General features: G+C 43.5%; 1 protein-coding gene across 1 annotated transcript; it reads left to right on the top strand.

Moving 5' to 3' along the window:
- Positions 1-2,641: 2,641 nt before the first annotated feature.
- Positions 2,642-4,142, top strand: gpr65 (G protein-coupled receptor 65; the record flags this gene model as incomplete). The annotated part of the gene is made up of 2 exons (XM_080012754.1): positions 2,642-2,784; positions 3,167-4,142. The coding sequence occupies 2 exons, from the start codon at positions 2,642-2,644 to the stop codon at positions 4,140-4,142; spliced, it is 1,119 nt and encodes a 372-aa protein (XP_079868880.1).
- Between the last annotated feature and the right edge of the window lie 9,279 nt (positions 4,143-13,421).

The following is a 13,421-nucleotide window of genomic DNA, read 5'->3' as shown; positions in this document are numbered from 1 at the left end:
TTCCCATTTCTTTAACTATTTCAGTATTATGGGGGTCTAGCTCCATTGAATCAAATTAACTTGTAAAAAAAGACTAATAACTAATATGCCAGCAAAGCCAACAACAGTATAAGCAATTTGTGAAGGTGGTGGCTGCATCCAGACAGCAACTCACTATTCATCATATATAATTGCCAGCTTCATCGGTTACTAGTGGCCCTGCGTCGGCCGTTTGGGTATCTTTGCCTATAGTAAGCTTATACCTGCATCTTTGTAGACGCCATAGATCCACCCCCTCGATTTAGAGATCTGCCTGTGAGATATTCATCCACACTGTCTCACTTACTTACTACTTACTTACTCATTCCTCTCTAGGTGCATGTTTTGGGATAACCCAGTACGGGAATTCATCGAATGAATCATATGAATTTGAAATTCAGCGTTGGTGTTTTGGAGTTTTCCAATATGAAGATTGCATGCAGAGGAGCCGCATTGTGAAACCGCATTTTTCCGACACTAGATACATTACCCGGAACTAGAGCACATTTTCCAGTACCAAAGGAAACTGACAGTATCAATATCTTCTATTACTCTCAACATGAATCAACATGCAGGTCAAAGAGAAAAATAAAGATTTGGGTCATATTTTCTTTACAGAACAAGATATATATATATATACACACCAGCAAAAAGCCTGATTTATTTATATATATTTATATATATATATATATACATCTCCAGTCTAAACCCATGCAAAATAGCTTAATATATTGAAAAGAAAATGTTTTGTCTACTTTAGTACTTTGCTGATTGCTGATTTGTGCCTCCCTGGGAGCGGAGTGCTGGACCTCTGCAGCCATCTAGTGGACATATGCTCTCAGAAAAGTAGATGACACGGAAAGATTTATTTGAATCGTGGTCTGAGGAATCAAATAAGTGTTTTGATGAAATTTTGATTCGATATTTCATAATATAGAAAAGGGCTCAGAAGAGCGTTGGCTGGTGCTCGCTATGGCTATAGATGGATTGAATGTATCCGTAGGCCTATGCCCCAAATAACAATTGATATATTCTAAGGATGAAAGCAGATAGAGAGTACTCCAAAAAATTCATTCTGATTTGAGGAACATAAATCTTGGGACTAGTATTGCTGTTGCTTCCTCTCACCTACATAATTGTCTTTTGTACCTTTCTGGACTGCAACGCGCAATAACGGAGCCTTGACAGAGCTAAACCTGCAGAGAGATTAAGAGAGTTCTGAGTGAATCGTGATAATATCCTGATTTACTTAATTCAGGTGCCAAAGACTCTTCTAAAGACGAATGACTTAGCCGACAGTATTTTGTATTATTATGTATAGAGCAAAGCTATTCAGCTGTGTACAGCAAGGAATACAAATCTCTCATATTGATATATGACACATGATTTGGATGTTAGAAATGTCAAAAAAGCTTTGTCACAATACAAGATAACTGATATCTCTGTTATCTCAAACCTTGGAAGAAAGAAAAAAAGCTTGAGCATGAGACCTTATCACAAAGAACAGATTACAAAAGATAATTGTGTCTTATCTTGGTGTACTATTGCACTTAGTATAAAGAGCCTATTCAAGTTCAAGTTCAAGTTCAAGAGATTATTTGAAACCACGATCTGGTGAACAGGCACCGGTCGTTTCCTCCGTCATGGTCTGTCACCCACTACACTAAATAACATAAGGCCGAGGAGGCAGCGACCGACCCTTCCTGTTTCTTTGAGCTTGGTAAGTAACACCAGGGAAGCTGCAAGCGGAATTATTGCTTGTTTTTTAATGTGACTTCACCGTTTTTCCACCAAAATGAGCACATATATGTTGGTTTTTTAAATGTGCGTAAACCCGCTAAACATAGCCGATTGACCCCTTTCCCATTGCCATATGCCTTCTTTTTTTTTTCTTTTTTTTTTTTTTTGGGTGTGGTCACGTTCAACATCCCAAATGCGCCGGGAAAAGGGGCGTGTCTGCCTGGGTGTCGATTCCTCCTTTATTCCGTCCGCGATGCGCTTCCGGAAGCAGCCTTCTCGAGACTTTAAATTTCAAATTGGGGCCGCAAAGCTAACCCACGAGGTCCTGACAACACTCATGGCGCGGAAGTCAGTTGACTATCACAGTGAATGCCAGGCCATTAACATCAGCTTCCACAGACCCAGAGAACCCCACCACTCTCACTCCAGCCACTCTGCTTACCCAGAAGGTCAGTCCCCCCGTTACCTCGAGGTCAGTACAATGAGAGGGTCTAGTCAAGCTAACACCTTCTGGGAACAGTGGGAACCGGAAAGCGTTTGGCGACCTGCGGGGGGGGGACGCTGCATCTGGATAACCGAAAAGGCCTGCAGGAAGCGGATGTTGTCCTACCGCAGGACACACCACGCCAAAAGGAACGACCGGCCCCTTGGCCTCGTCACAAACACCGTTCCCAGCAACAGCGGCAACGTAAGGAGGACCGAAGCGCAGACCGGCAAGGACAGCGCAGCCAGGCTGTTCCTTAGACCCCTCTGGGAGGATGTCCTCCTTCTGCCCAGCGACTCCAAGGCAAGGGACTGCGAAGCCAACTCCCTAAAGTCTAGGTTCTTCTCCTTCTTCTCCTTGTTCTTCTCCTCCGGGGTTTAACGGCAGCTTGCATCCCAAATGTTGCGCCACTGCTCTCCTCTGGAGTCGGCTAACTCCTACGACGTCCAGTACTTCCGATTTTTCCTCATCAGTCCCGTCCTCGGCGAAAGGGCCGAGCTGACCGAACGCCTTCCGCCTCGGCCGCCTCCACCACACTCCAAGTGCTCCCGGATATCTGACGTCTTGAAAAGACGCAAGATGCGGGGGGAGTGTTCTGGCTTCCCATAGAATTGTGACATCATAGCATTGTGACGACAGTGTGGCAGCACGTCGTGGGCGTACAATAGCAACCGGGTCAGACATGTCGGATCATGCCACAGACTCGGACTAACATCTCCTTAAATCCGTACGGTCGTTGCCCTCGAGGAGGCAGAACCTGTAAGTTCATTTGTGTTACCTGTGTGTGCGCGCGGCGTCGAGGCTATGACCACGTATCAGCAGATTATTTGCGCGGAGGCCTGTCGCTCATCCGCATACTTCTGTGCTGTTCCAGAGGAGACGTTCATGTCCGCTTGTCCTTTCTTTAAGCGTTTTTCTCTTTAGGAGGCGAGCACCCTCGAACGCCCGGCCTGTTATGGAAAACTACAGCCTCGCGACGAATCTGTCGTTGTGCTACCTCGATGAGGGCCTGGAGAGGAAAAGTCCGTTCTTCTTCTTCTTCCTGGGAGTTATCATCATCGCCATCCCCACAAACGCCTTCTCCTTATACATTTCCTTGCTGCACATTGGACAGAAAAAGGAACTCGGCGTGTATGTGATCAACCTGGCCATGAGCGACCTCCTCTTCACAGTTGGCCTGTCGTTTTGGACCGACTTCCTGTGGAACGGCGTTTGGGTCCATGGAACGTTTGCGTATATATTGGCGGTATATGTTCTCTTCACTAACTTCTACACCAGCGAAGCGTTTCTTTGCTGCATCGCCCTCGACCGGTACTTTGCGGTGGTTCACCCGTTTAGGTACCCATCGTTGAGGAAGGTTAGCACGGCGGTTCTGGTCAGTGTGTCCGTTTGGATTCTGGTGGGCTTATCCAACGTTTCCGCTTTGACCTGGGAGGACCGTTACGCCGAACACGCGAGGCTGCCAATGTGCTTTGACATATTTCCGCTGTCAAGAAAGATGGTTTGGATGAACGTGTTTCGCTTCATACTGGGGTTTGCTGTCCCGATGCTGATGGTCGTGTACTCGAGCTTGGGGATTTGCGCGGCGGTGCGGTCCAACCAGGCCACCGAGGAGCAGGAACGCAGAAGGGTGGCCAGGCTCCTGGGAACGGTTCTGCTCTGCTTGGCTGTCTCCTCCGGATTCATCCACAGCATGATGCTCATACGTGCAGTGCTGGACGACTGGGTGGGGCCCGTCTGGCTCCTCTACCCCTACCGGATCAGCCAGGCCGTCGCCAGCCTCAACTGCCTGCTGGATCCTCTGCTCTACTGTTTTATCACCAGAGCGGGCAAAGCGAATGTCACTACAGCTGTCAAATTCTTCCAGAGGAGGAGGAGGTATAAAAGTCAAGCGAGGTGACTATAGGGGGCAAATGAAGATCGGTTCATTGTGTTCAGGAATTGCCACTTAACTCTGTTTTGAAGGCCAGAGGACAGAGCCTTCATGCTTTTGAAGAATAACAAGGCCAAAAAGACACTTCTTCATTTTATTAAGAGGACTGTGGCTCCGAAGCCGGTGTTGTGTGCATTCTGCTGTTGGGACTAAACATGGGATGTGTCAGAAAGCCGTCTATCAGTTAGTTTCACTTCAGGTTTTTACTCACACTGTACTGTTCACACACATTTTCCATAAATCATTTTACAACTGCTTTTCTGCTCAAGCACAGTGTTTCTCTGTAGGACCTTTGGTGTATTTTCTTGTTCTGTAGTATTTGGTTGTTGTTTACCAAGGAACAATGGACAATGACCTTGATGGAGATTGATGTTTCTCATATATATGCCGTAATATTGCTGCTAAATTGATGTGAATACAGAAAATGAAAGAACCAACTATATAACAGAAAATAAATTTGTACTTTTGTTTCATGTTGTAGGTGAATTGTAAAGAATAAAACAATTTTTAGGGTTTATCTGGTATACTTTAGACAGATTTTACATATATGCAGTGAAATGTCAAGACACCTGGTGATTACGCACAATATATCCAAATTCCAAAAATAATGAAAGTGACAAATTACCTCTTGAATCTTGAATCTTGAATCTTGCAGTAGACCAAATGGTTGTTTGAAGCCCTCTGGTGGACAAGGCCAGAAATGCAGAAAAGTGACACCAATGGTTTATACTGCTGCAAGTTGATGATACTGTATGAGCTTTTGAAAGTTGTCTTTGTTATTTGTTTGAAAAAAAAATGTCTTTAAAAGATGCCATACTGAATATCTTTTAGAATGCATTTATAAAACATTCTGCAAAATTACAAGGTTTGAGTATTCATGGAAAACCCACTTACGGAGAATCACACTTACATAAACATTTGCCAAAAAAACAAAAAATACATATGCTCATAGAAGCAGACTTTAACCAGATTATTTTCAGTGTGACTGAAATGTATCATTTCTAGATCTAAAAACATGTACAGGTCAATGAACATGTGGTATACGCCCACGTACATTGAATCTCCTCTTATTTACTTTTGAACCTGCACCTCTATCCTGGGCTTAACATATCTTGACAGGCTCTTGCAGAGACAACATTTTTGTCGTGTATCTAAAACCAAAACACTTACAGCTCATCTCTGCACTGCAGAGCCCACGGGGACAGAGAGGACGGAGCGGGAGCACGTGCTACCCCATGTGAGTTATTTTTCAATCCATCTTCCATTCTTATGTGTCATATAATAAGGTGCTGTTAATACCATACAACCTACGTCAGCAGAAGAGGTGAGGTATCGAAACCCGTATGGAACTCCCTGGGGTGACTTGACGTTGACCTTGAATCGGTGTGAAAGAGAGCTTTGTGTGTTTATGTAGATGTGCACCTAGCGATGGGGATCGTAAGAGATCAATAGCTGCTGCCCATAGTTCTGGCCTCTACCTGGATGTTGGCAGAGGTTCAGCATCAAGATACATCAGAGAGACTGCTTCTAGCAGGGGGCGGATGGATGGATGGAAGTGTTATCTGCACGGGTGATCAGAATCCTCAGGGAGCAGTCGGCCTGCATCGCAATTATGAAGTGACTGAGGGGGCAGTTAAAAATGGTGAGGGGGGCAAATGTTTTTACGTAGTAAAACAGTAGGTCGTCATCCCGCTATGCCTATTTCTTGGGGTTTTTTTTCATCCTGCAGGTGGCAATATAGTGGCATTTCGACTAGATGTGGAAAAATTCCCTCCCTTATCTTTTCTATGTGTTTGTGTCCTGGCCATAATATGAAATAGGAATATTTGGGGCGGATTGCCAGCTCACCACCTAAAATTGGTCTGATGGTAGGTTTAATAGAAATTAATTTATTTAACCATGCAATAGCCTCGGAAAAGCTGAATAACAACACAAGACTATTCTTTCAAAATCAAATCATGCATTTATTTCACAGCAGTGGTGAAGGCAGTGTTAAAACAGAATCCTCACATAATTTAGGGAATCTCAGCACGCCAGCTACCTTTCCTCAGTTGCAGTTGCAGAGTTGCAGCCTCCAGCGTGTCGTGAAGTTCAAATCTAATAAATCCCTCAACAACGCACCACAAACATGCTGTCCATGGTTCTGAAATAACAGTGCTATGTTAAGTGTAGTGGGACGAGAGATAACAAGCTTCAAATATTGTATGGGGGAAAACTTCAAAGAAGGTGTTTCATTACTGTTGTCTCTATGACACCTGTATCTCTGCCAATATACAGTGGGGCAAAAAAGTATTTAGTCAGCCACCAATTGTGCAAGTTCTCCCACTTAAAAAGATGAGAGAGGCCTGTTATTTTCATCATAGGTATACCTCAACTATGAGAGACAAAATGAGAAAAAAAAATCCGGAAAATCACATTGTCTGATTTTTGAATAATTCATTTGCAAATTATGGTGGAAAATAAGTATTTGGTCAATAACAAAAGTTAATCTCAATACCTTGTTATATACCCTTTGTTTGCAATGACAGAGGTCAAACGTTTTCTGTACGTCTTCACAAGGTTTTCACACACTGTTGTTGGTATTTTGGCCCAGTCCTCCATGCAGATCTCCTCTAGAGCAGTGATGTTTTGGGTCTGTTGCTGGGCAACACGGACTTTCAACTCCCTCCAAAGATTTTCTATGGGGTTGAGATCTGGAGACTGGCTAGGCCACTCCAGGACCTCGAAATGCTTCTTAAGAAGCCACTCCTTCGTTGCCCGGGCGGTGTGATTGGGATCATTGTCATGGTGAAAGACCCAGCCACGTTTCATCTTCAATGCCCTTGCTGATGGAAGGAGGTTTTCACTCAAAATCTCACTATACATGGCCCCATTCATTCTTTTCTTTACACGGATCAGTCGTCCTGGTCCCTTTGCAGAAAAACAGCCCCAAAGCATGATGTTTCCACCCCCATGCTTCACAGTAGGTATGGTGTTCTTTGGATGCAACTCAGCTTTCTTTCTCCTCCAAACACGACAAGTTGAGTTTTTACCAAAAAGTTCTATTTTGGTTTCATCTGACCATATGACATTCTCTCAATCCTCTTCTGGATCATCCAAATGCTCTCTAGCAAACTTCAGACGGGCCTGGACATAAGCAGGGGGACACGTCTGGCACTGCAGGATTTGAGTCCCTGGCGGCGTAGTGTGTTACTGATGGTAGCCTTTGTTACTTTGGTCCCATCTCTCTGCAGTTCATTCACTAGGTCCCCCCGTGTGGTTCTGGGATGTTTGCTCACCGTTCTATGATCATTATGACCCCGCGGGGTGAGATCTTGCGTGGAGCCCCAGATCAAGGGAGATTATCAGTGGTCTTGTATGTCTTCCATTTTCTAATAATTGCTCCCACAGTTGATTTCTTCACAACAAGCTGCTTACCTATTGCAGATTCAGTCTTCCCAGCCTGGTGCAGGTCTACAATTTTGTTTCTGGTGTCCTTTGACAGCTCTTTGGTCTTGGCCATAGTGGAGTTTGGAGTGTGACTGTTTGAGGTTGTGGACAGGTGTCTTTTATACTGATAAGGAGTTCAAACAGGTGCCATTAATACAGGTAACGAGTGGAGGACAGAGGAGCCTCTTAAAGAAAAAGTTACAGGTCTGTGAAAGCCAGAAATCTTGCTTGTTTGTAGGTGACCAAATACTTATTTTACCAAGGAACTTTCCAATTAATTCATTAAAAATCCTACAATGTGATTAGGGAGGGGTTTCGCTCCAAGTAGTTTCTAAAGATCACTGAAAGACTAGGACAAAACACTTTAAATAGAAGATTGATTAGTTATGCTTCAAAGTTTGTTTTGCTGAAATTAAATATATTAGCTTCTCTCAACTAAAGAAATGAGAGTGGTGCCCCAACAAGACAGTTATTAATTATTATTGATTATTTGTTTAATTATTCATTTTAATTGTTAAATTACCAAATTGTAGTGGTAAAGCTTCACTGCATTAATATATAATACGCAGCACCAGTGGAATTTCTTCAAGGGGGCCGCCAACCCCATTTTGGGAACCGCTGGTGTAAGACAAACATTTCAGTCATTAACATAGATGTTGCAAAGTGTATTTCAGGAAGCAATGAACAAATATATTTACCAGTCAAAAAATGTTACAGGAGAAATAGACAATAGAGACTTTTTGCAGCTCCTTATTGTGAAGCAGAGTAGGGTTGATTCACAGCTCCAATTGGTTCAAACCCTGGCAGATGTGACCAGCTCTGGGTTTTGGCTCTCTGGCTCTGGGAATCCTCTGGGACGGTCGAGCAAATGTACACCAACACGTGCCACCGAGAAAATCACAACCCAAAAACGCACATGGCAAAAATATAAATAGATATGGACAAAAATAGTCTGTGTAGTGAGTAGTTTGATAATAAACTTATATAAGCTGTCTCTAATGTAACCTAAAAATAGAAAAACCCTGGTTGTGTTACAGTATTAGAGGTGGGCCAAGCTGTCACTATACTGTCTTCTATTTCCCCACCCCAGAATTGCACTTTAATAAAGTAGTACGGTAGTGTATAAGATGTTATTATTCCTCAGCTCATTCGCCTGAAATCACTCCTTTTTCTTATTTTGGGGCTTTTCCTTCCATGAACTTTTTTTTTTTTAACTTTTTCCTATACAAAACCCAACACGTCTTTGGAAAGGTCTCATCTTGTTGGTTCACATATGTAAGTTTGAGACATTTCAATGGACCCTCAACTGAGATATTGACCTTTGAATCCTTACCACGAGGTCACCTTTGAAGCCCTATATCTCAGTAATTAAAAGAGCTACCAAAATAAGGTGATCTGTTTTGGGCAGCTCTGGACATGTACTTTTAGAGGGGCATGGTATCAATACGGGGCCCCACTTAAAATGGCCAAAAATATAATTCAGGTCTTTGCAAACTACATATGTAAAATCTGACAACATGGGTACAGTATATTCCCGGACCAAATCAACCCCTAGTAACAGAAGCATATCCTTTTCACCCATATCCCCTTTTCCTTTTTAGGTAATTACAATATAACTACCTTACCACTGCATCAAGATGCAAAACCAAATGGTGCAGAATTGTAGTTGCACAGAATTGTTTTTGTAGTTGGCTACGGTTAGGGTTTAAAAAGTTTATAAATAATTGTGTAAATATTACGCTGTGTATATAATAATTTGTCTATGCTCCTGTGAAAGCCACACCTCTGTATGATATCAAGGTTGTTTAAAGATAAACATGGTTTATTTGCGATGTCTTAGAGAAGTGCACTACCCGTAATCCTCAGGAACAGCGATGTGTCTGATTGGTGGAATTTAAACACAAGCATTTTCAATTTTAATACATCCATCAATTCATCCTCTCTATGAGCCTTGAGTCTCCGCTCACATTCACCTCCTTTTGAGGTTGAGCCCCCCCCCCACCCCCTCTCTCTGTCTCCAGGTTACAGTCTGACACTCTTGAACCTTTCCTCCTCCTCCTCCTCGTCCTCCTCCTCCTCCTTCTCCTCCTCCTGACTGTCGCTCTCCACACTTTCACGTCATTCCACTTCTTCCAACTATAATCAACGCAAAGCGGCCGACACTTTGAATCACAACTGCTTTGCTAGATTGAAATAAGAGCTTCTGCTTCTGCTAATGCTAAAACGACAGTCCCCGACACAGGGTTCCTATACCTTAAAATAACACTGGTAACAATGGACTCTGGAACAGGGTTCCCATAAATCAAACCAGCAAAAATGTCCAACAAAAAACAAATGGTCAGAACAGCACAGTCCATGGGCTTCCCTCCCCCAGATATTAATATTCAAGATTCAAGATTCAAGATTTAAGATTCAAGATTTTTATTTGTAACACGCTTACAGGTATGCAGTAAAATGCAAGTGGCAGTGCCTGCAGCGATTGTGCACATTTGTAGTAGTGAAAATTCCCAATATAATAATGTATAAAATAAATAGTATAAAAATAGAAATGTAATAGAAATGTGGTCTTGTACAAACAAAAAATATATATATATTCCGCGCAAAAATAGGTAAAATCAATGCCCATTCGAATGACAGCGTAAGTGTGAGTGTCTTGGGGGGGGGCAGATCAGCATTTACAGTCATGATGGGACTCAGCAAAAACAGCTGAGGGGTGGTAAGGATGCTTCATGATCCTGCGGGCTCTGGTTCTGCACCACCTGGTGTACAAGTCCTGCAGGGGGTAGGCTCCCATGGTCCTTTCAGCTAGACGCACCACCCTCTGCAGAGCTCTCCTGTCCTGAGCGGTGCTGTTTCCGAACCAGGCGGTGATGTTGCCTGTCAGGGTGCTCTCTACAGCTCCAGAGTAGAAGGATTGAAGGATCCTCTGGGAGACTTTGAATTTCTTCAGCTGCCTAAGACGATAAAGGCGCTGTCTTGCCTTCCTCACCAGAGTGTCAATGTGAGTAGTCCATGTCAGATCTTCTGTAATGTGAACTCCCAGATATTTTGAAACTGCGCACCCTGTCGATCGTAATCCCATTTATCCATTGTGGCGTATACGTCCTCTGTTGTGGTGGCCTCCTAAAGTCCACAATCAGCTCCTTAGTCTTTGAGACGTTCACGACAAGGCAGTTCTCCTGACACCAGAGCGTCAAATCTGCTACCTCGTCCAGTTAGGCTTTCTCGTCCTCGTTTGGTCAGGCCCACCACGACTGTGTCGTCCGCAAACTTAATGATGGAGTTGGAGCTGCTGTGCTGGCTGGTGGAGGTGTAGCCGGGCTCAGCTGTTGCAGGGGCTGCTTGGAGTGGTGACCTGGCTGCTGGGCTGCTGGATGGTCTGGGCGGTGGCTGCTTGCCGGAGCAGCTAGCTGCAGGTGGTTGCCCATGGTGGTTGCTGCGGCTGCTTCTCCCCCGGTCCTCCGCCGGACACCCTGGGTGCTGCTGCTGCCAGTCGGGAGAGGGTTGGTGTTGCGGCAGCCCGTTGACCCACTGGTGGCTCCAGGGTGTCCTCGGATGGCCTTTCCATGTCCCTTCCCCGTGCCAGAGAGTCCTAGTTTAGATGCCACTGTGACATTCCACCTGCCACATGCCAGGGCCTCCAGCACAAAGACAGAGGCAATAGAGTAGAAATACACCAGTTTTGTTGTAGCGAGGTTGGCTAGGTGGAACAAGCCCGGAGCAGATATACAACATGTCATGACAAGGGCTCCTCTCCTGTGTGTGTGGGGATGGGGCTTTTACCTGTTGCTTGTTGATTGGTCTCCCGAGCAACAGATGTACAGCCACCCTGATCCTGGGCCCAACTACCTAGACCCAGGACAGGTGTGGCTGCTCAAACCACACCACCCCACACCACATAGCCCGACACCAAATTGAGGCCAGGGAGAGAAACAAGCAGAGAAAAAAATGCCTGGACTCTGAAACAGGGTTGCCATACCTAAAACTATAGAATCTGACACAGAAACAGAGACGATGGGATTGAAAACACACCAGTTTTAGTGCAGCGAATGGGCAAGCTGCAACAAGCCCAGAGCAAATGGACAACATGTCACGATAAGGGCACCTTTCCTGTGCGTGTGTTGGGATGGGGGTTTTACCTGTTACTCTTACTTGTTGATTAGTCTAACGAATAACAGATATGCAGCCACACTGATTCTGGGCCCAATTACCTAGACCCAGGACAGGTGTGGCTGCTATAACCACACAATCCCCACACCACATATATATATTATTTTAAGCAGATAACTTCTGTCTCTAATTATAGTTTTCTGAGAAAACAAAATCTAAGTCACGGGTAATTTCTCGCTCCCTGAGGAGCATTTGCTATTTGCTAACACATCAAACATAAAAACCTGCTTTAATTAACCACTAACTTTAAAGATAATGTCGTTGCATTACTGAATTTCAATTTCAGGGACATCTGCATAGATCTTCATTTTAAAGACATACCATCTTTCTTAATTTGGATTATTCAAAAACACAACATTTCATTATTTTGTTGAAAATGTAAATATACTGGGACTTACCCATCAGGACATATAAGAATCCTATCAAATATCTGCTAAATACATTGTGTCAGGGGCACAGTCCTTCAATTGATTTGAAGTGTATTTACTTTGCTGACAGCAAGCCCTATTATCACTTAAGGTAATGTGTTTATCTCGTGGAAATATAATAAAATTCATCATTAAATCCCTCCCAAATTTTCATTTAATGTCATGAAAATGGCTGATGTCTATATGTAATCCATCTACATTTATAGCAAAAGAATGTTTAAGACATCAGTGGTGTATTTAGTAAAATAACTCAGAGAGCACAGGTATCTTAATATTCAAGATTCAAGATTCAAGATTTTTATTTGTCACATACATATACATACTTCCATACATATATTCAGTGATATATGTATGTATGTATATATATCTGTTGGTTCATGTGAAAAGATAAGGATTCCTTCTAAAATACTAAATTGCGCAACATTAGGGCTCATTGTTAAGAGTGTTAGTTAATATAATATGTTTTCATAATATGTCTCACAGCTCTGTTCACCCAGTGAGCCATGTCAAACCTTCCCGCATGCTCTTACGGCAACACTTTATGTAAAAGCACAATTTTGGACCCAGCTGTGACTCCAGACTTGAGTTAAGCTGCTGTCACGCTCTCCACCTCTCTGAAAAATATTAGGGATTTTATTCAGGTACTGTCTGTTTCATGGTAAGAAATCTGGTAAAGGTATTATTATATATTAGGTAATGAACAGGGAAAAACAGGTAGTGGGATGCTCCAAAATAAGAGCCAACTTATTATATTATAGTGGTGAAAGTTGGTGAAAATAGCACCCACCCTATCCTTCCGAAACTATACTAATTTCCATGTGGGGTATACTGTATAATACTCAAGGTAAAGATTCGGATGTTTCAAAATGTAGTCCTCGGTTACATTCCATCCATGCCCATACATATCCCAATGATTTACGATTGAGACAATTTAAGGATGTTCGTAACATCAGGTAATAACTCGGAGTGACAAGATTGACGGAGAACCGATGATTCTTTATGTGTTCAGGGACGCCGCGGAGCTACGCGGTATTGATGACACTTATGGCCCGTCAGGGGCGATAAATTGGCTGATGGAAAACACTTTGTTCCACTTTGCTAAACGAATGTAAAAAGGACGGTGACGGTGTCAAGGTTAATGCTGCAGGTTGATGCATCCCGAGCCATGAGTAGAAATGCAACATGCGAGGAGACAGAGATACAGGGGCAGAGAGGGGGG

Source organism: Zeus faber (assembly GCF_960531495.2).
Source record: "Zeus faber genome assembly, chromosome: 13".
Classification (NCBI taxonomy): Eukaryota; Metazoa; Chordata; class Actinopteri; order Zeiformes; family Zeidae; genus Zeus; species Zeus faber.
Note: the sequence above shows the minus strand (reverse complement) of the source record. Positions and strands in the feature narration are given on the sequence as shown.